General features: G+C 39.9%; 1 protein-coding gene across 4 annotated transcripts in view; it reads right to left on the bottom strand.

Annotated features, from left to right (window-relative positions):
* sgce (sarcoglycan, epsilon) overlaps positions 1-24415 on the bottom strand; it is an 81256-nt gene extending 56841 nt beyond the window's left edge. For 2 of the 4 annotated variants that reach the window (XM_043689932.2, XM_043689931.2), the window contains exons 1-3: positions 24265-24316; positions 21422-21523; positions 2994-3119 (exon numbers count right to left, since the gene is read on the bottom strand). In XM_043689932.2, coding sequence (XP_043545867.1) covers positions 2994-3119; positions 21422-21523; positions 24265-24301 — 265 coding nt within the window. In that variant the 5' untranslated portion in view covers positions 24302-24316. Of the gene's footprint in view, positions 1-2993; positions 3120-21421; positions 21524-24264 lie in introns of all 4 variants that reach the window. The other 2 variants (XM_043689930.2, XM_043689933.2) reach the window with 2 other exon arrangements.
* Between the last annotated feature and the right edge of the window lie 1617 nt (positions 24416-26032).

Here is a 26032-nt window from a genome sequence, read left to right as displayed (position 1 = left end):
TAGTCACTGTTTATAGGTAGGTAGGTGTGTTGGTAGGTTAGTGGGCTACCATGATGCCAAGGGGTCTGAGTAGTCTGAAAGTCTTTCTGATATGTCTTTGATGTAAGGTAATGTGGCTATAGTTTTTGGTTGTGCTGTGTCTGCTTGTTTGGGTTTGTTTCTGAAGAATTGGTGGAGTGTGCTTATTGGGTACCCATTTTTCTTGAAAATGTTGTATAGATATTTTTCTTCTGCTTTTTGTAGTACTTATGTGCTGCAGTGTGATGTACCTCACTGAAATAATGTCTTGATGCAGCTCCTTTTGTGGATGATTGCTTCTGAAGTATCTGGTCTGTGTTTGTTGTTCTTCTGCAGACACTGGTTTGAAGCTCTCCATTAACTGTACGTTCAACTGTCACGTCTTGGAATGGGAGTTTGTCATCATTCTCCTCCTATGAATTTTATGCCTGTCAGGATTGTTATGAAGATGTGGGTGCACTGTACCTTTAAGAGAGTTAAAAGCTAGCAGAATTATCTGACAGCATCAAGCATTCTGAATAAGATACAATGTAACATGTGGTCCAGCTACTGGGGAAGCTAAGGTAACTGGTAGCCTGCAGACAAAAACAGATTTGAATTAGGCCAATCAGTTTGAATAACACCCCGAAAAATACCCAATTCCAATCAAGTTTGAATCGAGTACATTGACAATTGTAAAAGCCAATGACACAATCCAATATCTGGGGTATAAGACCAGGGGAAATTGAACAGTTGTGAGGAGAACTGCCATGCCACCAGCATGTAGAGACTGCCCGAAAAATAGCTCTCAAAAGGTACTTTTATTGATCCATGACCTGTGAAGCATAAACCAAGAAGAAAAGATTACACAGGAAAATCCAAATCGAATTTTTGACAGCTGGCTAGTTTTGAAAACTTGATTTTTTGGTAATTCTTAATCAGGGGTTTTATTGGACGAGGATTATAGAAGGAAAGTTAAAGATAGGTTGGGGAAGGAGTTGTAAATGGTTGTCAGTTAATTATTCTGTTATACTTGAAGAAATAAAGTTGTAAATTTTTTCTTTAAATTTCTTGGCCTCTCGAATTTTCACAGATTACTGCACAGGATATTTTTTTTTCTATATTGCTGGTGTAAATTAAGCAAGAGGGTTTACCCAGTGTCGTAACAGGATATTGTTGATGGCGTTGTAGGTTTCCTCCAATTTGTTCGGTTTTGTGATGACAAAAGTGTCATCCACGTAGCAGACCCAAAGTTTGGATTGGATAATGGGAGGGCAGTTTGTTCAAGTCTCTGCATTACTGCTTCTACAATGAGCCCTGATATTGGTGATCCCATGGGTGTTCCATTGATTTGTTTATAGGTTTTGTGATTGAATGTGAAGTGGGTGGTGAGGCATAGGTCCATTAGCTCGAGGATGTTGTTTTTTGCTGATGAAGTTGGTGCTGTCTGGTGTTTGTGGTCCTGGCTTTCCTAGTAGCGATGCCAGTGTTTCTTTCACCAGGTCAATGTTAATTGATGTGAAAAGGGCTGTAACGTCAAAAGAGACCATTATTTCATTGTCTTCTATACTGGTGTCTTTAATAGTGTTCAGGAATTCTTGAGTGGAGTGAATGAAATGGCATGAATCTTCAACTAGGTGTTGTAGTTTTTGGTGGAGTTCCTTGGTTAGTCTCTATGTTCGCATACCAGGTAGGGAGACTATGGGCCAGGCAGCACTAATTTCATCAACAAAGACAAGCAAGTCAACAGAACACCCATGGGATCACCAATATCAGGTCTCACAGTGGAAGCAGTAATGAACAAGCTGCCCTCCCATCTATCCAACCCGAACCTAGGGTCTGCAATGTGGATGACACCTTTGTCATCACAAAACCGAACAAATCAGAGGAAACAAACAACACCATCAGCAATATCCTGACAGGCATAAAATTCACAACAGAGAAGAAAAACGACAACTGAATCCCATTCCTAGACGTGACAGTTGAACGTACAGTTAATGGAGAGCTTCAAAACAGTGTCTACAGAAAAACAACAAACACAGACCAAATAGTTTGCTTCTGAAGCAATCATCCCAACAGCCACAAACAGAGCTGCATCAAGACATTACCGAAACGAGCTACAACACACTGCAGCACCCAAGAACTACAAAAAGCAAAAGAAAAATATCTATATAACATTTTCAAGAAAAACAGGTACCCAATAAACACAATCCGCCAATTCTTCAGAAACAAACCCAAACAAGCAGACAACGCAACCAAAAACTATAGCCACATTACCTTACATTAAAATCAGAAATGACTTCCAGACTACTCAGACCCCTTGGCATCATGGTAGCCCACAAATCTACCAACACACTTAAACAGTGACTAATGAACCTAAAGGATCCATTAGATACTACCAGCAAAACTAACGTCATCTACACGACACCATGCAAGAACTGTAAAAAGCAGTTGAACAAACAAGCAGGAAGCTTGCCACCAGGATACACAAACACCAACTAGTCACCAAAAGGCATGACCCATTATCACTAGTTTCTATACAGACAAAGGAGGATTGAACTACACACACATCCTAGGACAGGCTAAACAAAGACATGAGAATTTTTAGCGATATGGCATTCTAACCAGAACTCCATCAATAAAGACATAATTTAGATCCTAACTACATTCACTTGAAAAGAACTAGAAAGGGCATCACCCACCTTAAGAAACCAAGACGTATAAATTGCCAGGTGGGACATATCACCAGCACTTCAGTGGAGACGCTCACTGATGTTGTTATCTAGTATGGTGGTGAAACGTCAGATAACAAATCTTCCAACTCAGCGAGCTAACTTACATACCTACAGCTGTGAAATCTTGAGATAGTTTACACCCCATTATTCAGAACAAATTCTATAGCGAAGGCTTTTGTAAACCAAGTGAGTGCATAATTTTATATTTTTTAAATTAAATTTAAGAGCACAGCTTGAGTTCGATCAACAGATGTCACTTACCAAGTTTCATTGAGTAGGGAGGAAACTCCCCCTTAAAATATTCTCTCTCCAAAACATGGACAAAAAGGACACCAGATGATGGATAAACATTCCGATCCGAATGGACTCTTGAAAAAATGGAATACACTGAAAGTGAAAAGTGAAAAGTCAAATTATAAAATCACAAATTGTTTTGTACTCATTAACAGCAGGTTGGGTGCTGATCAAATATCAAACCTCATTACCGAACAAACGTAGAGGAGCTCGATATATTGATCTGTATTCAGTATTAAATCGTCAGCATTAAAGGATCTCAACTAAAATAAATGTGACATATTGAAAATATGGGGTGGGGTTCACCTGTCTGCCTCAGCAGCAGTTGTTCCTGGTAGAGCTGCTGAGGCTCCCAGGTGGCCAGCCCTCTGACTAGGCAACATGCCTAAACTCAACAGGCAGCTTTTTCATTGGCTCTCACCCAAAACTGAGGCGGAAGTCCTGCTACTCACCTGTGCATGCCACTGACCCATTGTTTTGGCTGATATCCAGTCACCCATCCAGTCAGAGAACTTCAGCCCAGTAAGAAGTAAATCCGTATTTGACTTCTTGCACATTACCATTTCCACTGTGATAGCCATTTCATATGACCATCCAAGGTTTTTTTAAAATTAGCATTGCAGGGCTGCATTCCAATACTGCCATGTTATTGCTATTACGTAGAAATAGAAATAAACAAAATATAATTTCAACTTCGGAGGTCATCAATGAAGATACCCCATGAATTTAACGTGCAAGTCCAGTTTGACAAGTGTTATGGAGATCAGTTATCTCAGTCGGGTGGATGGCTAATTTACGATGCAAAGTGATGGCAATTTCATGGGTTCAATTCCTGTCCCAGCTAAGGTTGCCACGATGGACACTCCTTCTCAACCTCTCCCCTCCCCGAGGCATTGTGACCCTCAGGTTAAACTCACCACCAGTCTCTCTCTCTCTCTGAGGGGGCAGCCTCTGGGACTATGGTACATTGCCCATCACTCATCAATTCTGAGGAGGTATGTTTAAAGAACAGATATCTTAGAACTTATTTACAATTTATAGAAAGGTTGAAATATTTTAAAATCAAAAAACATTGAATTAATATAACACAATCTAATTGAATTTGAGAGATTACATAGAACAATTATCAAGTGTCAGGTTAGAATTAAATAAAAACAAAATTTAGAACACAACAGGAAGGACCCTACTTTGTTGATTAGTTGTTGGTTAATGCTCAGGTAAAGGTGATGCAAACAAATTGTTGTCACTGTAAAATATTACAACATTAGGAGAAATGTATTTACAGTATTTGCAGAGTTGGTTAAACTGAGGAATCTGGCAGTGAACCATATTCTGACTAACAATAAAATTTCCTCTGACCCTTCATGGTAAGAATCCTGTGTAAAATGGTCTTGGGTAGTATCAACCCAACTGCTATTAGACATATCACAAAACTGCCTCAAATTCAGCAATCACAATCAGAGGTTGTGTTTTGGAAAGCCGAATTGTTTCTAGCAAAGAATGCCCTTTTAAAGTTAATTTTAAAAACTTAACACAGAGCAAATGGAGTTTTACTCTGCCACTCACATGGCATGCCTGGCCTGAAAATATATGAGGCTGACACACAGTACATAAACCATTCCTGTTGAGAAGATCGGAACTTCGACGAGAACAAAAATCCAACAGACTATTTATTTTAAATTATATTTGTCAAAACTTATCCAACGCCTTCACATTTATGTGTAGCAAAAATAAACAGAAATGTTACAGAAGATGTAACTTTGATCATTAATGCATCTTTAATGATTCTAAGCTGGCAAATGCAGTCACATCAGTTGATTACTGCTTGTAGAGTTTACAAACACAGGAATAGTACCAAAAAATCCAAGAAGTATCGCGCATTCTACAGTTCTGGAGGTTGCATCTTACTACGTCAATCGAGTTACCACTAACCATGGGAATTATGTATTAATTCAACTACAACAGACAAGTTGAGAAAATCCCTCGTTGTTAGGTGGATAATTTTAGGACCCATTGATCAAACGTTACCTGTTCTTCCCAAGCATCGTAGACTCAGACATTAACAGTATAGTAGGAGGCCATTCAATCCATCGTGTCCATGCCAGGATGAGCAGGATGTCCAGCTCATTTTCAAGGGAGCGAAACTGTTATTAACACGGAGTGTGAAGTAATTCAAATTTTCATTTACCTAATGAAACAGTTTCATTATTCTAAATACTTATATTTTGCTTCCTTCCAGTGTTATACTATCCCTGATAGAGATCCAAAAAATCTGATGACGTACTCTAATTCCATTTTCCAGCTTTTGGTCCTGGAGAATGTGGGAATCAAGTGAAAATCAAATTTCTGCTTAAACATAGCAATGGTTTCTGACCCACATACCTTTCAGGCAATAAATTTCAGACTCCCACCACCCTCCAAGTGAAAGAAATTTCTCAACTAAAGAAGGCGTTTGGTATATTTTCCTTTATCAGAGCATTGAGTACAGGAGTTGGGAGGTCATGTTGCAACTGTACAGCATATTGGTTAGGCCACTTTTGGAATATTGCATGCAGTTCTGGTCTCCTTCCTATCGGAAAGATGTTGTGAACTTGAAAGGGGTCAAAAAAGATTTACAAGGATGTGAGCTACAAGGAGAGGCTGAACAGGCTGGGGCTGTTTTCCCTGGAGCGTCGGAGGCTGAGGGGTGACCTTATAGAGATTTACAAAATTATGAAGGGCATTGATAGGATAAATAGACAAAGTCTTTTCCCTTGGCTCAGTGAGTCCACAACTAGAGGGAATAGGTTTAGGGCGAGGTGGGAAAGACATAAAAGAGACTGAAGGGTCAACTTTTTCACACAGAGGGTGGTACGTGTATGGAATGAGCTGCCAGAGAAAGTGGTGGAGGCTGGTACAATTGCAACATTTAAAAGCATTTGGATGGGTACATGAATAGGAATGGTTTGGAGGGATATGGGCCAGGTACTGGCAGGTAGGACTAGATTGGGTTGGGATATCTGGTCGGCATGGACGGGTTGGACTGAAGGGTCTGTTTCCTTGCTGTACACCTCTATGACACTAAGTCCCCTGGTTATTGACACCTCTACTAATGAAACAAATGCCTTCTTATGAATCCTATCTGAAGACCTGATAAGATTATCAGGGGTGCAATTAGGTCCCCTCTTAATCTTCACTGCTCAAAGGAAGACAACCCCAGGCTACCCAATCTTCCCTTGTATCTCAGACTATCTAGCCTGGCAGCATCCTAGTACACCTCCTCTCCACCATCTATCGCATTCCTTCTCCTGCATGTCATGTTTCAAACTAATCGCATACTACACCTGAAAATATTATTTTCTGAAATTAATCTAATGTATATTTGAATAAATTAATGCTGATAATGTAATAGGGAGTCTGTTCTGTAGATCCACTACTTAATTAAACATAAGTAACCACAGTTGCAAACATACCTTCCATTGAGTGCTGGCCATATCATACTGTTGTTGAAAAGGTAACAGCTACATGACCTACATTCACTGAGGAGTAGATAATCTTAAAAACAGCAATCATGCAAATGCTGAAGTATCTCTTTTTCAATGTTGCACATGCCCAATTTACTCCACAGAATCTGATCCCTCCAATCCCACAATCACCCCATTTGCTTGCTTCTGTATCCTTTCTTGAAGTGTGGTGGCTGGAATAGTACACAGAATTCTCTGAACAAATACACCAACCATTTATTAAGTGGCAGAATTATCTCACCAGTATCAGTACATCCTGGTATAGCTTACAAACATTATTACCATTCTCATGAGATAGATTGCTGTACAGCTAGCAAGATCCAGTCCAGCTCATTTCCAAGAGAGAGAAACTGTTTTTAACACAGAGTTTAAAGTAATTCAAATTTTGACTTATCTAATGAAATAGTAGAAAACTCTTAGTTGTTATAAATGCTTATATTATCCCTGATGGAGATTCAATTCCTTTCCTTCTGTTTTATTTTAAACTGCATAGAACTTTTCCACTGATGGTATAAAATCTGGTTAAGATTAATAAGAACTTCAATTTCTAAGATAGTGCCATTACTTTAAACTCCTTTTCTTAGGAATGCTCCTGAATTACCACAGCAAAACATTCGGAGCTTAATAGAAACTTCTTGCTCCAGTGACTCCTAGTTCAAATCGAAAACGAAAGTGGGAGTCTGGAAAGGTCTCCCCAATACCTTAGAGGAGTGCCCTCCAAGTGACTTCCCCTCACTTGCAATTATGGGTATTGTAGTTTTTATAAAAAGTAATTGTTAACTCCAAACAAATAGACAATTCCATATAATTTCAAAAGCCCATACATGCTGCAAACAATTTCATCACAGTATCAAAATAATTTATTAAGTCACGGGCTTGAATTTAAAAGCACCACATTACTGTACAGGTCAATGAACAAATCACTTGTGTTTCAACTCTTGACATCAGAGAAGGAAAACATATTGCCTTGGGACAAATTCTCTGCATTACATCCAAAGGAAGTCTTGCAGATTACAATCAAAGTCCAGCTTTGTTAATGTAGTGTTGTAAAATACAGATTTGTGATGACAATTCAAACATTTCTAGAGCCTTGATCGCAACCAGAAAGTTATGGCAGTGTTAGAGCAGCAAATTATTCTGATAGCTGACACAGCCTTTTTGGGACAAAAATCAGCAAAATGAACAGTGCATTGAACAATAGTGCCCAATATGTAGGTCAAGCCTCAATTCAAGTAATATTCCCTATTTTGATCATGGTTACACCTAATAACACGAGAACTGTACAGGCAGCAATCCGTACATTCAGTGACCTTACACTCTGCAACAAGCATCCATCCTATAACATCAGAGATTATCACAACAAAACTGAGCATTAGCGTTACAACCTCATTCCAAATAGTGAATTTCGATTCAAACTCAGTTAATTCACCATGTAGACAGTCATCGAAAATGCAGGTTAGCCAAAGAAGACGGTAATGAACTCAACAATGACCAAAATAATTAATCATTTTAAATTGTTTTTTTTTAGAAACAAAATAAATTGCAAACTCTTACCTAATTAAAATCATTTCAGAAGTCTTAACTGAAATAAACTACTCTTCACTAACTATTCCAAGCTTTCAAATTTGAAGAGAGAAGGGTCAATGGACCTATCAAACAAATTGCTTACTCGGAATGAAGTATCGAATACCACAAATTAGAGCTAAAGAAATTTGGGACAGTCCAAGATGAGGAGAGATCATTGTATATTTTTTACAGTCATAAATGCACCTGTGGCCATAGTGCAGGCAGGCTGTGCTTGTGCAACTATTCTTGGCACCCAGTCAGTAACATCAGAGGTTGTAGGGTTTTGAGGATAAGTAGGTATGCGAGAATCATTCAATTGCTGGTAATTCAGTGCATTCCCTCATCCTCCCAAACTCAGGTTTAGCTTCTGTCCAACCATCATTCTAAATGGTACCTTGATACTTTAAGTATTCTGCTTTATGTCTCCTTGTTTTCATAGGTCTAGCAGTAGGACACTAAAGAATGCTAGAGAAATTCCAACAGCAATGCTTCAATCATATCCTCCAGATTCAATGGCGGCACAGTCGAACGAATGACATGATCATCCATGCAACGGTGTTCCTCAGAAAGCAGAAAAGTATAGTTGAGATCACAACTAGGTTGGACATGATCTAATCGAATAGGTTGAGGGATGTTCTGCTCCTACGTCAGACGTTCCTTTATCCTTCATGAAGCCAGCACAAGCATTCAGACAAAGCACTTGCAAAATCAACTTCAATGGTATAGATCCTCACTCCAGATGGCTGAAAATGATGTGTCTCCCCACCAGGTCCTATTCTCTCATCCGTCAACTTGTCCATCAAGCTGAACATTTTAAACCCAACATCTTAATTTTGAGATAGAGTGGCAACAGATAGGGAAAGAAAGTAAAGCAAACTCCTGACTCCAAATCCCGTGGTTATGGGAAATCCTGCCTCATGTGTCCAAAGTTCCATGGGTTGAGAATCAACTGTTCGGTCAAATGGAGACCAAGGCAGATACTCAAGATTCTGAACATGTATCACTCTCGAACTGAGGGATAACCAAGATGATGGCATCTGTGTTTTCTGTTATGCTCAATAATAGTATCTTCTTCAAATGCGTCTGCCTGCTGTGCAACTCAATGACTCATCACCCTCCTGAAATTTCACACTTGCATTGTGTAGGAAGTCCGGTCAAACCACCATAAAAGGAATAACAGAGGAGATGTCTACTTCACCCAGTTCTTACAAAACAGAATAGTTTTTGACAAGAGAAATCAGAGCTACCTGAAATAAAAGCAAAACATCGATGCTGGAAATCTGAAACAAAAGTAGAAAATGCTGGAGACACTCAGCAAGTCTGACAACATCGGGGGAAACAGAAAGAGTTGATGTTTCGAGTCAGATGTGGCCATTCTTCAAAATGTTATGTCGGGTGGAAGATGAAATGGCAAGCTAGGGAACATCGGAATAGAAGGTGTAATAAGATCCAATATCTAACAGTATATACAACTATAAAGAAATTAAATATTGTCATGAAATGAGTTGCAGATCTAAAATCCTGCACGTTTCTGAGCATACATCACAGCATTTCACCAAAAAGGATTCTTTTAAATTCTTGAGAAGATTCGTAGCTCGGTTTGTGGATGCAGTCGTGGACTCGTTGACCAAGCCATTCGCTACACCAGTTTGGTGAACAGATCCACAACTTCAATTGTCTTCAAGTTCAGTGACCATACAGAACATTAACATGGAATCATGGGAGTACAAAGAATACAAGAAAACACATCGCACTCAGTAATGGCAAGGGAGAGGAACCACCTAAAAATTATTTTTAACAAGGATTTACATGACAGAATGTTGTTGGAATCCCTACCAGTGACAGGGTATTAAATAAATAGAAAAAGTTATTAGAAAAGATAAATAGAAAATAATGATATGATTGGGCAGCATTGTCATGGCTTTATAAAGGGAAATCATGTTGATCTGTTGGAGTTTTGTTTTTGAGGATGTTACTTGTAGCATAGGTGAAGAAGCAGAAGTGCTGTATTCAGATTTTCAGAAGGCTTTTGATAAAATCACACACGAAAGTTTGCAAAGAAAATTAGGGCGAATGGGATTGGGAGGTTGGGGTAACATGTTAGTATGGCTTGAAAATTGGTGATCAGACAGAAGAAATAAAAAAAGAGTAGGAATAAACGGATCATTCTTAGGACAGCAGGCTTTACGAGTGGAATACTATAAGGAGCTGTGCTGAGGCCACAGCTGTACACAATCTACATAATGGAGTTGGATGTGGGAACCGACCAAACGGAATTTGCAAATTTGGTGATGACACAAAGCTAAGTGGTAATGTAAGATGTGAGCAGGAGCCTCCGAGGGGACTTGAACAGGCTGAGAATGGGCAAGAACATAGCAAATGAAACATAATGTTGACAATTGTGACATTATTTACTTTGAAAGAAAGAACATTTCTTAAATGCTGAGAAGGTGCTGATGTCTAACGTTACTAAAAGCTATGTTGCAGTTACAGATGGCAATTAGGAAAGTAAATGGTGCATTTGTCTTCATCACATGGGGATTGAGTACCAAAGTAAAGATGTCTGACTGCAATTGTATACAGCCTTGGTGTAATAGTACCTGGAGTATTATGTACAGTGTTTGTTTCATATTATCACTGATGGAGTGCAATACAGCTTCTTTGGATTAATCCTTGGGATGGTGGGAGAGATTGAGGAAACTGAGTCTTTTTCCCTAGAGTTTCAAAAATTGAGAGTTTATCATATTTAAATTTATAAAATTCTTACAGCATTGATATAGGGAGGATATTTCCCCTGGCTGGTATTTCTAGAACCAAGGAACAGTCTCAGAATCAGGATAGGACATTTAAGACTGAGATGAGGAGAAATTTCTTCATTTCAGAAGTTTTTAGAATTCTCTACCCAGCGGGCTGCGGAATCAGTAACCATGTACAACAGAGAAATCAATACATTTCTGGATGCAAAGTTAACAGGGGCAATGCAGATATGCAGGGATGTGGCGTTGCGGTCCGCCATGATCTGTTTGAGTGCAAGAACAGGGGCTGAATGGCCTCCCTCCACATCCCTAATCCTCAGCACTAGTAATGTAATACATAACAAAAGGTATAAGTGTATTTCATTAGGTCAGGGAAACAAGTTGTTTTGCACCAATAATAAGTAATGAGACTGCCAAGAGATTTAACACTCTTCACCTCTATAATATAAATAACTGCCCCATAGCTCTTCCTAGTCCACCTTCTATACTATCTAACTTCTTAAATCTATTACCAGAGCCTAGGCATAAGCAAGTTGATAACTTTACAGCACTAATTAAATCTATAAATCAGTAGAAGTAATTTTGAAGGTCAAATTTTGTGCATCATACACCAAAGAGTTGCCTATTATTTCAAATGCAAAACAATCATAAAAGGTTACACGAAGGACGTCGATTTTTGCTATTATATGGAAACTCCCATTATTACACGTAATGCATCTGCTGATTTACCATGAACTACAGCAAGTGATCTGAAGATCTCAAATAAAAGTAGAATCAATCTAAAGATGTGCAGGTCAGGGTGAATTAGCCATGCTAAATTGCCAATAGTGTTAGGTGCATAAGTCAGATAGAAATGGGTCTGGTGAGTTACCCTTTGGAGGGTCAGTGTGGACTTGTTGGGCTGAATGGCCTGTTTCCACACTGTAGATAATCTAATCTAATCTAGAAAGTGCTGGACAAACCCAGGAGGTCAGGCAGCATCGGTGGAAACAGAAGCAGAGTTAACAGTTTTTAACAGATGACTGTTGAGTTTAGCCGAATAGGAACTATTGCAAGATCTGACCAATATCAATTTAAAGCATTTATAACTTGTGTACAGTATACTTCTCATACCAGTGTATTCAAATAGTCAAAAGGGAATGGTGGCATGGTGGTAATGTCACTGGACAAGAACTTTAGCACTGGATAAAGAAATTCACTAGAGCTGGTGCAATGCAAATGCAATTCATTAATATGCACTATAAAACTATTGTTAGTAATAGAGTCATAAAGCTACCATCGATTATGGTAAAAACCCAACTGGTTCATTAATGTATTTTAGGGCATGCTTAACTGATCTATCCTTAACCAGTCTGAACTGCACGTAACATCAGATCTACAGCAATAACGGACTCGTAAATGCTCTCTGCATTGGCCTCCCAAACCACTCAATTCAAGGGTAATTAAGTCAGAAGTCACACAACACCAGATTATAGTCCAACAGGTTTATTTGAAATCACACGCTTTGAGTGTTGCTCCTTTGTCAGATGAAATGGAGGGAAGCACACAGGCACAGAATTGATAGACAGACAGATAATGGTAAGATAATTCCAGGTCATTAAGAGTGGCAACAGCAAAGTACAAATTATTTGAGTGGAGTATCAACAGACTGAATAACAAGTTTTTGCAGGTGATCAAAAATGTCAAACGGTGTGAGTAAAATGTGAAAATACTCATTTTATTCCAGTCATTTGGCTTGTCTCTAGCACCAACTTATTTTTGATTATTTGTAATTATCTCTCTGCCATATTTAATCGGTTCATAGTTCATCCCTCACTTGTTATTCACCTGTTGACACTTTACTCACACCATTTGAGACTTCTGATTACCTGCAAAGACTTACTATTCAGCGTGTCAACATTGCACTCATGCCATTTGTACTTATCTATTGACACTCTTAATTACCTGGAATTATCTTGCTATTCTCTCTCCAGCTCTCAATTCTTCCCTCCATTTCACCTGACGAAGGAACAGCATTTCACAAGCATGTGATTTCAAATAAATCTGTTCGACTATAATCTGGTATCATGTGACTTCTAAATTTGTCCAACTGAGTCCAACACCAGCACCTCCACATCAAGGGTAATTAGGGATGGGTGACAAAATGCTGCCCTGACTTTGATGCCCTGACCCCATATAAAAACGACTTATGTAGTTTTATGTAACTTTGTTTGCATAAAATGTAAACATCAACAACCAGTAATGGTTGTTTCCATATCATACCATCTTTTGTGCACAGGGAGCACTTTCTACATGGAAGTCCAAAGATGTGCAGGTCAGGTGACTTGGCCATGCTAAATAACCCATAGTGTTAGGTGCATTAGACAGAGGGAAATGGGTCTGGGTGGGTGTGGACTTGTTGGGCCGAAAGGCCTGTTTCCACACTGTAGGGAATCTAGTCTACTCTTAAAGTAGACGCCTTTATTTGAGATAAAAACAAAAAAGTGTGGAAGAAACTCAACAGGTCAAGGAGCATCTACAGAGAGAGAAACAGAGTTAAGTCATCCCATGCATCTTCATAATGCTGTTAAAAACTGTTAGCTCTGTTTCACTTTCCACAGATTAGATTCCTTAAGAGTGTGGAAACAGGTCCTTGACATTTTTCAGCCCAAAACTGGACATTGTTCAGATCTTGTAGTATTTGAACATGCTTCGGTATATGATGAGTCATAAATGGTGCTGAATATTGTGCAATCATTAGCAAACATTCCCACTTCTTACCTTACGATGTCAAAAAGACCATAGACATAGGAGACAGAAATTAGGCCAATCAGCCCATCGTGTCTGCTCTTCCATTCAATCATGGCTAATAAGTTTCTCAAGGAGAAAGTGAGGACTGCAGACGCTGGAGATCAGAGCTGAAAATGTGTTGCTGGAAAAGCGCAGGTCAGGAAGCATCCAAGGAACAGGAGATTCCTGAAGAAGGGCTTATGCCCGAAACGTCGATTCTCCTGTTCCTTGGATGCTGCCTGACCTGCTACGCTTTTCCAGCAACACATTTTCAGCTCTAATAAGTTTCTCAACCCCATTATCCCCATAACCCTTGATCCTCTTGATACTCAAGAACCTATGTAGCTCAGTCTTAAATATACTGAATGACCTGGCCTCCACAGCCTTCTGTGGCAATGAATTCCATAGATTCACCACTCTCTGGCTGAAGAAGTTTCTCCTTATCTCAGTTCTAAAAAGGTCTTCCCTTACTCTTTGACTATACCCTGGGGTCCTAGTCTCTTCTACCACAGGAAACATCTTCCCATCATCCACTCTGTCCAGCCATTCAGTATTCTGTATGTTTCAATTACATCCCCCCCTCATCCTTCTAAACTCCAAGTATAAACCCAGAGTCCTCAAATGTTCATCTTTTGTTAAGCTTTCCATTTCTGGGACCATTCTCATGAAGCTCTTCTGAACACACTGCAGGGCCAGTACATCCTTCCTGAGATATGGGGCCCAAATCTGCAAACACTACTCCAAATCTGGTCTGACTAGAGCCTTATAGAGCCTCAGAAGTACATCACTGCTTTGATATTAAAGTCCTCTCAAAATAAATGCCAGAACTGGATGTCTTGAAATGCATAAAAGGTGGATAAATCCCCAGGACCTGATCAGCTGTACCCTAGAACTCTGTGGGAAGCCAGAGAAGTGATTGCTGGGCCTCTTGCTGAGATATTTGTATCATCGATAGTCACAGGTGAGGTGCCGGACGACTGGAGGGGGGCTAACGTGGTGCCAGTCTTTAAGAAGGATAGTAAGGACAAGCCAGGGAACTATAGACCAGTGAGCCTAACGTTGGTGGTGGGCACAGGATGTACATGTATTTGGAAAGGCAAGGACTGATTAGGGATAGTCAACATGGCTTTGTGCGTACAAAATCATGTCTCACAAACTTGATTGAGTTTTTTGAAGAAGTAACAAAGAGGAATGATGACGGCAGAGCAGTAGATGTGATCTATGTGGACTTCAGTAAGGCATTTGTCAAGGTTCCCCATGGGAGACTGGTTAGCAAGGTTAGATTTCACGGAATACACGGAGAACTCGCCATTTGGAGAATGGTAGAAGACAGAGGGTGGTGGCGGAGGGTTGTTTTTCAGACTGGAGGCCTGTGACCAGTGGAGTGCCACAAGGATCTGTGCTGGGTCCTCTACTTTTTGTCATTTACATAAATGATTTGGATGCGAGCATGAGAGGTATAGTTAGTAAGTTTGCAGATGACACCAAAATTGAAGGTGTAGTGGACAGCGAAGAGGGTTACCTCAGATTACAACAGGATCTTGATCAGATAGGCCAATGGACCGAGAAGTGGCAGATGGAGTTTAATTCAGATAAATGTGAGGTGCTGCATTTTGGGAAAGCAAATCTTAGCAGGACTTATACACTTAATGGTAAAGTCCTCGAGTGTGTTGCTGAACAAAGATCTTGGAGTGCAGGTTCATAGCTCATTGAAAGTGGAGTCGCAGGTAGATAGGATAGTGAAGAAGGCATTTGGTATGCTTTCTTTTATTGGTCAGAGTATTGAGTACAGGAGTTGGGAGGTCATGTTGCAGCTGTACAGGACATTGGATAGGCCACTGTTGGAATATTGCGTGCAATTTTGGTCTCCTTCCTATCGGAAAGATGTTGGGAAACTTGAAAGGGTTCAGAAAAGATTTACAAGGATGTTGCCAGGGTTGGAGGATTTGAGCTATAGGGAGAGGCTGAACAGGCTGTGGCTGTTTTCCCTGGAGCGTCGGAGGCTGAGGGGTGACCTTATAGAGGTTTACAAAATTTTAAGAGGCATGGATAGGATAAATAGACAAAGTCTTTTCCCTGGGGTCGGGGAGTCCACAACTAGACTGCATAGGTTTAGGGTGAGAGGAGAAAGATACAAAAGGGACCCAAGGGGCATCTTTTTCACGCAGAGGATGGTACGTGTATGGAATGAGCTGCCAGAGGATGTGGTGGAGGCTGGTATAATTGCAACATTTAAGAGGCATTTGGATGGGTCTATGAATAGGAAGGGTTTGGAGGGAGATAGGCCGGGTGCTGGCAGGTGGGGCAAGACTGGGTTGGGATATCTGGTCGGCATGGACAGGTTGGACCGAAGGGTATGTTTCCATGCTGTACATCTCTATGACTATAACATGGAGTCAGTAGTCGGAAGGCAAATACAATCTGCAAGTCTATCTTGAGAGAATCCTGGACTAGAACTCAAGTCTCTTTGCACTTCAGACTTTTGAATTTTCTGCCCATTTAGAAAACAGTTCATGCCATTTTTCCTACCAAAGTACATGACCTCACACTTTCCCATATTGTATTCCATCTTCCACTTCTTTGCCCACTCCCTAACCTGTCCAAATCATACTGCAGCTTCCCGCCTCCTCAATGCTACCTGTCACTTTACAGATCTTTATATAGTCTACAAACTTTGCCAGTTCATCCTTCCTGAGATATGGGGCCCAAATCTGCAAACACTACTCCAAAAGTGGTCTGACTAGAGCCTTAGTATCTTCATCTAGATCATTCATGTTTAAAGTGAAAAGTTGTGGTCCCAACACTGAGCCCTGCGGAACACACCTTGTTACTGGCTTCCATCCTGAGAAGGACCCTTTTATTCTCTCTCTGCTTTCTACCAGACATCCAAGCTTCTATTCAACCTTGCACCTTGCCTCTGACACCATGGGCCCTTATCTTACTCAGTAACCTCCTGTGCAACACCTTGTCAAAGGCCTCTTCGAGTCCACGTGGATAACATCCATTGGCTGTCCTTGGTCTGACTGCTCATTAATTCTTCAAAGAATTCTAGCAGATTTTTCAGGCATGACCTCCCCTTGATGAAACCGTGCTGACTTTGCCCTATTCTACCATACACTTCCATGTATTCAGAAATCTCATCCTTCACAATGGATTCCAGGATCTTACCCACAACTAAGGTTAGGCTAATCGGTCTGTAATTTTCTGTCTTTTGCCTTGCTACCTTTTTAAACAGGGGTGTCACATTAGCGATTTTCCAATCCTCTGGGATCCTCCTAGCGATTCCCGAAAGATCACCACTAACACCTCCACCATCTCTTCAGCCATTTCCCTCAGAACTAGAGGGTGTAGATCCTCTTGTCCAGGTGATTTATCTACCTTTAGGCCATTCAGTTTTCTAGCACCTTCTCAGTGGTGATGGCCGCCATACTCAGCTCTGTCCCCCCCCAACTCTTGACTTTTTGGGATATTACTTGTGTCATCTACCATGAAGAACAGCAATTATTCAATTCCTCAGCCATTTCCTTGGTTCCTAACACTATGTCTCCAGTGTCATTTTCCAGCGGCCCAATGTCCACTTTTATCTCTCTGAAGAAACTCTTGCAGTCTCCCTTAAATTACTGGCTAGCTTTCCCTCATATTTAATCTTTTCCCTCTTTGTTTTTTTGTTACCCCCTTTGGTCTTTGTAAGCCCCCCACTGCCCTTCACTACATTGCATGCTTTCTCTTTTGCTTTTATGCTATTCCTGACTTCCCTAGTCAGCCATGGTTGCCTCGTGCTCGCTGTGTCACGTTTCTTTTTCCTCAGGATGAATCTCTGCTGTGCCTCCTGAATTACTCCCAGAAACCCCTGCCATTGTTGTAATACTGTCTTTCCTGCTAGGCTCCACGCCCAGTCAATTCTGCCCAGCTCCTCCCTTACGCCTCTGTAGTTGCATTTATTCAGCCATAAAAAACTTACCTCTGATTCCACCTTCTCCCTCTCAAATTGCAGAGTAAATTCTATCATGTTATGGCCACTATCTCTGAAGGGTTCCTTCACCTTAAACTCCCTGATTCCATCTGCCTTATGGGAGAACCCTAAATCCAGTGTAGCCTGTTCCCTAGTGGGCTCCACCACAAGCTGCTCCAAAAAGCCATCTCACAGACATTCCACAAACTCCTTTTCTTGCGAAGCACTACCAACCCGATTTTCCCAGTCCACCTGCATATTGCAATCCCTTGTGATCACGAGTTGCTTTTCTATCTCCTGGTGTATCTTGCGCCTCAGCTCCCGACTACTATTTGTGGCCTATACATGAATCCAACTATGGTTTTTTTAAACCTTGGTGGTTCCTAAATTCAACCCACAGAGATTTTACTCCATCTGACCCTACTTCATTTCTTACTATTGATTTAATTTCGTTAGTTACTATTAAAGCAATCCCACGCCCCCTACCCAACAGCCTATCTTTTCAATAGGATGCATATCCTTGAATATGCAGCTCCCAGTCCTGATACCCTTGCAGCCAGGTCTCCGTGATGGGCACCACATCATACCTGCCAATTTCAATCTGTGCCACAAGCTCATTTACCTTCTTCCTTATAATGCGTATATTCAGATATAACACCGTCAGTCCTCTATTAACCATCCCTCTTCTCATTATCATTTGTTTGTTCAGTTTGCTTGAAGTTTAATTGCTAAACCTTTCCATACACTTTGGTTATTAATGAAGCAATTGAAGACCTCAGATACTACCCTGAAGAACTGCTACAGAGTTGAACTGAAGATGAGATGTCTGACCCCCAACAACCAGCCTACGTACAGGATTCAAACTGCAAACTTTTCTGTGTCAGGTATGACTCCAAACAGCAGAGAGTTTGTCCCGATTCCAGTTTTGTTCAGGATCCTTAATGCCACACTTGGTCAAGGGCTGTCTTGGAGCTAGTGAGGACTGCGGATGCTGGAAAGTCAGAGTCAATAAAACGTGGAGCTGGAAAAGCACAACAGGCCAGGCAGCATCAGAGGAGCAGAGGAGTTGACACTTTGGGTAAGGGTTCTTCATCAGGACTGGGGAAAGGGAAAGGCTGAGAAATAAATGGAAGGAGGGGGATGGGGCTTGGGGAATGGTGATAATGGGTGCAGGTAGGATTGTAATTGTGATTGGTCAGTGGGAAGGATGGAGTGGATAGGTGGGAAGGAAGGTAGACAGGTTAGTTCAGGTCAAGAGAGTGGGGCAGAGAGGAAGGGCTAGACTTGGAATGAAGTGGGGGGTGGGGAGAATTGAAAGTTGGTGAATTCTACATTGAAGCCATATTGTTTTAAGCTCCTGTGGTGGATGATGAGGTGTTGATTAGATTAGATTCCCTCCAGTGTGGAAACAGGCCCTTCAGCCCAACAAGTCCACACTGACCCTCTGAAGACTAACCCACACAGACCCATTTCCCTCTGACTAATGTATCTAGCACTATGGGCAATTTAGCATGGCCAATTTACCTGACCTGCACATCTTTGGAGTGTGGGAGGAAACTGGAGCACCTGAAGGAAACACACAGACAGTCGCCTGAGGCTGGAATCGAACCTGGAACCCTGGTGCTGAGAGGCAGCAGTGCTAACCAATGAGCCACCGTGATGCCCTTCTTCCTCCAGTTTGAGTGTGGCCTTATTTTGATGGTGGAGGCGGCCCAAGATGTACATGTCATTGGGGGAGTTGTGGGGTGGGGGTGTGAGGGGCTGGCAACCAGAAGGTGGATCTGATTGGAGCGTTTGGTCCTTTAATGTTCCCTGAACCAGTCCCTGAGTTCATGCATGGTCTCTCTGATATGGAGGACACCTCATCGAAAGCAACAGATGCAATAAATCATTTATTTCTCAGTCCTCTTCCCACTCCCCAGTCCTGATGAAGGATCCCGACCTGAAACCTTGACACTCCTGCTGCTCTGATGCTGCTTTACCTGTCAAGGGCTGTCACCTCATCTCAGCATCTGAGGCATGTTATATCTTATGGACCCCAGAAATCTAAAACAAATCACTATTTTAAACACAGGTAAAGAAGGTTGCCATCAAATGCACGCTGGACCTTGTGCTCTGGATTGATGAATAGTTGCCTAGCATCTGGCTGCAGTGCAGCAGCAATGACCATTGCATTCTGGGTACACAATCTCACACAACACAGCCCCCATTTCATATTGGAACAATTCAACAATGTATAAAGTCCAAAGTATTGCTTCAGTTGTTTAAAGCTATAAAATTAATTTCAAATACTTGTCAGTCTTTCAGCTAGGGTTTCTCATCCTACTGCATGGATAACTGCTCTCTTAGCTCAATGAAATACAGAGCAGACAATATACATTTTCAAAATTTAGAGGCTTTAAGGAGCTGTGCCAATACTGCTGCCAAACAAACACACAGTTATTTTCAGGAAACTGTCACTCAGTCGTTATGCTTCAAATTGCAATACACAGAAAACGGTAGAACCCCTTAGCACCAACAATTCATTGTGGAATTTCAGCCTCAGGTTATATTGCCAATTCAAAATGGAATACTCACTGCCAAGAAAAACTATTCGGACAGGATACAACACCAGCACAGCAGTAACCATTTTCAATAGGGCAGCAGAGCTGCCAACATGGAAATGGCAAGAAAGCTGGAAGATCCAATACATAAACTTTGCAGGTTAAATGAGAACATCAGCAGAGTTTTGAAGTACATGCATTACAAAATGCAGGCACCATTACACAGGCTCACCAGTCTAAGCTCCCAATTTTGCAGCCCATATGCCACACCAGCAAGACTCCACACACCAGCGAAAACTCAGAAAATCAGTGCTTGCATACATTTACAAAATTTCTCTCAAAGTTCACAGATTCTAATTTAAAATCATACAATAAAGAGCAGAGAAGGAAACAAATCTTGTCAGTGCCAGCTCTCCAAAAAAGCTAACTTCAGGCTCTCGTGCCTTTCTTCATTGACCCGTGTATAACAGTTAAGGCTGACCCCAGAGTTTAGAACACTGATTGCTACAAATTTGTTGTTGAGCAATATTTAAAGCCAGTGAATCACTGTGAAATCTAGAGTGTTCCACGATTTGATCATTTGTAAAATCTAATCACTAAAACCCATTTGAGGCAGTAAAGTTATTTGAAAACAAAAGGCCACACTGCTTCAAAAAACCTGCAAAATCTGGTATAAGCCACAATTTGGAACAGTTGCCTCAATTTGTTTGAATAAAGTTGCATTAATATCGAGCATTTGACATACTTAGGATGTTCCAAATTACAGACAATTAATTCCTTTGAAGTCCAATCATTGCTTTATTACAAGGAAATACAGTATAATTTATACATCGTTACATCCTGAGTATTGTATTAAATGAAGGTTAAAATTAAAGCAACTATAATATTTTTACTCCTACCTATAAAACTCTATTCGCATCTAAATGATTTCCTTTTGGAATGAAGATCATTTTAATTGGAGATGCTCATGTTGGACCTATATACAGACTAATGCATTAAAAATGTAATAACAATCAAATTTTGGCAGACATGAACCTCATTAAATATATTTAAAATATATTAAACTGTAAAAAGAAAACTTGTAATTAATAAATTAAATTGGGTTAATGTTTAGATTAATCTGTGATCAAACTGTTACTATATTTAAGCACTTCGCTTCTGAAAATAGTTATTGAGATACAAGGGAGACAATTTAAACACAAACATTATAACAAAATTGAAGCACAAAAAATATTAAAGACAATGTTTTAGACCAACACTGACAAACCTCCCACAAAGTATATTTTGGGCTTATTGCTGGACTCACCCTCCATCTCAGCAGTCCTACGCCAGCTAATGCGATAACTGTTGATTCCATTATTCGCCCATTTATTTAATTCAGAGCCATCTGCACAGTTTACTAAACAGGCTTTTTCAAAACAAAATGAAATTAAAATATTATATGGAATAGTTTGCTAAAATAGCAATGAATGGCTATAGCAACGAATGGAGAATGCAGTTCGTGAATTAGATATATTCAGACCCTCCCTCCCCTCCTTGCAACATCCCTGGACTTTATTTTTAAAAATACACGTAAACATTGCACATAGATTATATTTTGTGCATGGACTAGAAACAATCACAGCCATTAAATCTTGTAATTGTGATGCCTGAAACCAATGCTTCTTTCTACTCCCTTAATTATGTTAAAACAGCCCATCAATTAAAACCTGATTAGAATTTCTAAGATTAAGCAACTTGCACAATGCCAACAACATCAACATCAGTGCCAGACTATCTTGAGTGTCCATTAGATTAAGGGAGGGAATGCTTAAGGAAAGGTTGCTTACATTACTTAAAACATACTCAAATTATTGGATAACTAACATTTTCCGGGCCTGAGTGTATCACCAGCACTGCTAACTGCAAAGCCTAGCAGAAGAGAATAAAAAGTGCCACAGTAGTAGCCCTGGTCAAGAAGGCCATTGACATAAAACCTGATTAATCCAGGCAACAGATACTGAAAAAGGATAAACCCTGAAACAGTGTCAGAAGCCACATTTTCAACTCTTCATTGGATTATACATTGAAAACAAACAAACAATACTTTACATGTGTCACAGTTAAGACCAGTGAGAAATGTGGCAGAAGTTACTGTACCTCCTGCAGTTTGTATATCAGACTCCAAAGGAAAGGACCCAGCTCTTGTCCCTCCTCACCAATACCTAATGCCCCAATATAAACTCCAGTGGGACAGACCAATTGTTATCAATTACTATTCCCTTCTGTCTTTAGATCCTCTTTAAATGCTGAAAGTTTCTAACACCAATTCCTTAGCAATTTGAGCCAATTCTAAGTGACAAAAGAAAGCAAAAATCAAAAGCTACTTGCAAGCCAACAAATAAATTCACTTCAGTCCCTCTTCCTCCAATGTTTCTCACTTTTTTTTGTCTGCTTTCTAGTTGAGCTCAGTGTGTGCCTCTTGCACATGCATTCTGCTCTGACTAGCTTCTCCACAAGCTAAAAAAAAGTTATCTATAAAATTTTATTCAAATGTTGGTAAGAAAAACTTAACTTTGATTTCCATGTTCCTGCTTACCAAATGCTGAATGATTTTGAATGTTTTCCTGCACTAATAACAGGCAAGTATTTATTGAACCAACTATGTATCACTTTACACATGCCAGAAATTCTCTACCATACCTGTCAAACACAACTAAGCATCTAAGTTTATTGCAGTTAACACATCCTTTCTTTAAAAACTGTCTGAACCTATCGAATTTTATTTATGATTAATAGTTTCACTGCATAAGTAGATTGTTTTCGCCAAACCTTAAAGTAAAAATGTACGAACTTACAAATTAGACTGATGCATAGTTTGATATTTTTAAAAATATAGAAATTGCAACAAAGCATAACTATCCTTTATCAGAAACAAAATATTAATATCACGAAGACACTGAAAATACATTAAGAATTTATAACTATTAATCCCATTTTAAATTTAAGTTGAATAATGCATCCTGTTGCTCTGTCCATAAGTGGAGGTTTCTTCTTAAGTATTGTAAACAACATAATTAAAAGGAATCACAAGTGCCAAGTACACACAAATAAATTGAGTTATTAACACATTAAATCTTGACACTATAGTACAAATACTGCATTCAGTAACGACTATCTATAAAGCACTTTTAACCTTGTCAAAGGTCCCAAAGTAGTTCACAGGTGTAGTTACAAACAAACGTTGACACTAAGCCACAAAGAAATATCAAAGTAGAAGGTTTTAAAAGGATTTTAAAGAAGGAAAGAGAACTGAAAAGGCTTGAGGAAGTAATCCCAGCATTCAAGGTCTTGGCAGTTGAAGGCAGCCACCAACAGGAAAATTACTAAAATTAGGGATGTTTAAGGGGTCAAGGTTAGACAGCACTTACACCCAGAAGATTATAGAAATCAGGGCTTTGCAGTGGAGAGTATTGAAAATAAGGATGAGAACTGTAAAAATCCGAGGTGTGAATGTAAGCAAACACAGATGATGGGCAAACATGACTTAGGAGAAGGAGAGGTTGGTGCAATCTCAAATCTTTGCAGGGTCTGTGAAACCAATACATTGGAATAATCAAGTCCAGAGATAACGAAAATGTGAATGGCGATTTCAACAGACAATTGCAAACTGAAACAAGGTGAAGTCTGGTAATGTTAAAGGTGGAAATAGGCAGTCATGGCGATGGTTTGAAGCTGATCCACAACCTATGTTTACATTAGCTCCTTTCAAAATAAACATAAATAATGAATTGAGGAGAAGCAAGAAATAAATTGTACTGAGAAGTTTTGGTCGGTTAATGTTCATAGCACCTACCATAAAAATGCGCAATTTTAGGGAATAAAGGTCGTTTCTTTTTTTAAAATGGGAAAAGGAACAGCGGAAGATGAAATCTAGAGTCGTTTCTATGCGGTTACTATGGGACTGTTTGGATCAGTGTTTTCCGTAGTGTGGCTGTGTAACGGTGACTGAAGAAGCGACACACCCACAGCAACAATTTTTATGTACTTCACAAAACGGGAGGCCAGGCTGAGCCCCAACATACACAAAAAAAAACACCCTTTTGCAGAGGTACAATTGGGTTCAGGTTTATTGAGTTCGCTGCTGCAGAAACTCGACGTCAAACTCACCGGACAGCAGAGAGATGCAGACGGCAGTGGTCCTCATAGTAGTGGAACACGGCCCCGATCTCGAGCATCAGCAATGGAACGATTCCCCAGGAATGGAATGTGGTCCGGAGCATCGCCCGCTTGGAATTATGGGAATAGCATAGCCATTGGTCTAGAACAGAAGAGGGAATTGCAGACGGAGCCTTCACAGAGGAGATACGGGAAATAAACCAAAAGGAGAGAAAGGGATGGTGCAGACTTCACAAGTTGGGAGTACGGGTAGAGAGTCCGCAGGATACATGGGGGGAGATTGCACAAAATGAAGTGGGAGAACAACTGAAAATACAGCCTCGAAAGGGGCTGTGTAGAAAAAGGTCACAGAGAATGAAAACGTGGGAGAGGGATTACAGAGAATACTAATAAATGTACTAATAAACATTGTTCAAGACCTTAAATGATGATTATTTAGACAATGAATATCAGTAAACTATTCAAGTTCAGGAACCATCACAGTTAGACTTTGACCTTTATCAGTGGCAATTTTAACTCCCCAGCATAGGAGAATTGATTTAGCTTAAGTACACCACTCCTGCTCTTCTCGAAATCATTGACATCCGGACATTAATCTTATTATGGATAGGAATAAAAGAGTTCAGACACTTTAATCAAAAATAATAGAATATCGTTATGAATATATTTACCTCATTTTGTTGGCTGCCTATTGATTTACATCCATAAAACGGAATCCATTTAAAACTTTTAAAACTGCGTTTTAGATTCTTGGACCTGTTTATCACTGTGAATTTTGTTGCTTACAAGCTGAAGAGAGGCATTACCTAAAATTCAAGAATGTTGTGAGATTTCATCTGTTTATAGATGACTTATGGTTATTTTTTAAATATCTGTAGTCAGATATTCAATATATAGGAACTTCCAGGTGCTCTCTTCTGGGATTGAAGGAGAGCTGCACTATTGGAGGTGATGTCTTTTAGCTGAGATATTAAACTGAATCTGCCAGACCCAGTGATGTAAAGAATCCTATGACACGATTTCGAAGTCATCAGCAATGGACTCTGAAAAAAGTACTGGTGATTGATAAAATGTTGCATAAAATTGTATCAGCTTGAATACTAGTTTATTAGATAATCACCTAGCGCGGGGTGTTCGTGCGAACAATATCACTAGATCCCAGGACTTTAGTTGTAAGTCTCTCAAGAAGGCGGAACCCAGCATGTGCGGTAAAGGTTTATATTATCATTTGGAAAGAAATGAATTTTAATGTAGAGGTAATTTTCTATGAATGTAAAGTTTTCAACAATGATCAGAAAAATTATTGTTTTAACAGAATCCGGACAGCTTTTCCAAGGAAGCATGTGACTTAGCTTAAGTGACCCGATCGTCTACTGGGGGAGTTGATTACTGGATATTTACAAGGTTAAATTTCATGATCATGATTTGGAGAAAGTTAAAAATCACACAACACCAGGTTATAGTCCAACAGGTTTATTTGGAAGCAGTAGATTTCGGAGCACCGCTTCTTCATCAGGTGGTAGTGGAGAGCTCAATCCCGACATACAGAATTTATAGCAAAAATTTACAGTGTGATGTAACTGAAATTATACATTGAAAAATTGATTGTCTGTTAAGCCTTTCATCTGTTAGAATACAGTGATAGTTTCACTTCTTTCATGTGTAAATCACAAAACCTTTTTTTAAAAGTTGCATTCTCGGGTTAGCTGTTAACGATGGTGATAGCTAGACAATATGTTGAAGGTGTTGCCCCCATGTG

The sequence above is a fragment of the Chiloscyllium plagiosum genome, unplaced genomic scaffold (assembly GCF_037043375.1).
Source record: "Chiloscyllium plagiosum isolate Xiang-an unplaced genomic scaffold, Cpla_swu_hap1 HiC_scaffold_5, whole genome shotgun sequence".
Lineage (NCBI taxonomy): Eukaryota > Metazoa > Chordata > Chondrichthyes > Orectolobiformes > Hemiscylliidae > Chiloscyllium > Chiloscyllium plagiosum.
Note: the sequence above shows the minus strand (reverse complement) of the source record. Positions and strands in the feature narration are given on the sequence as shown.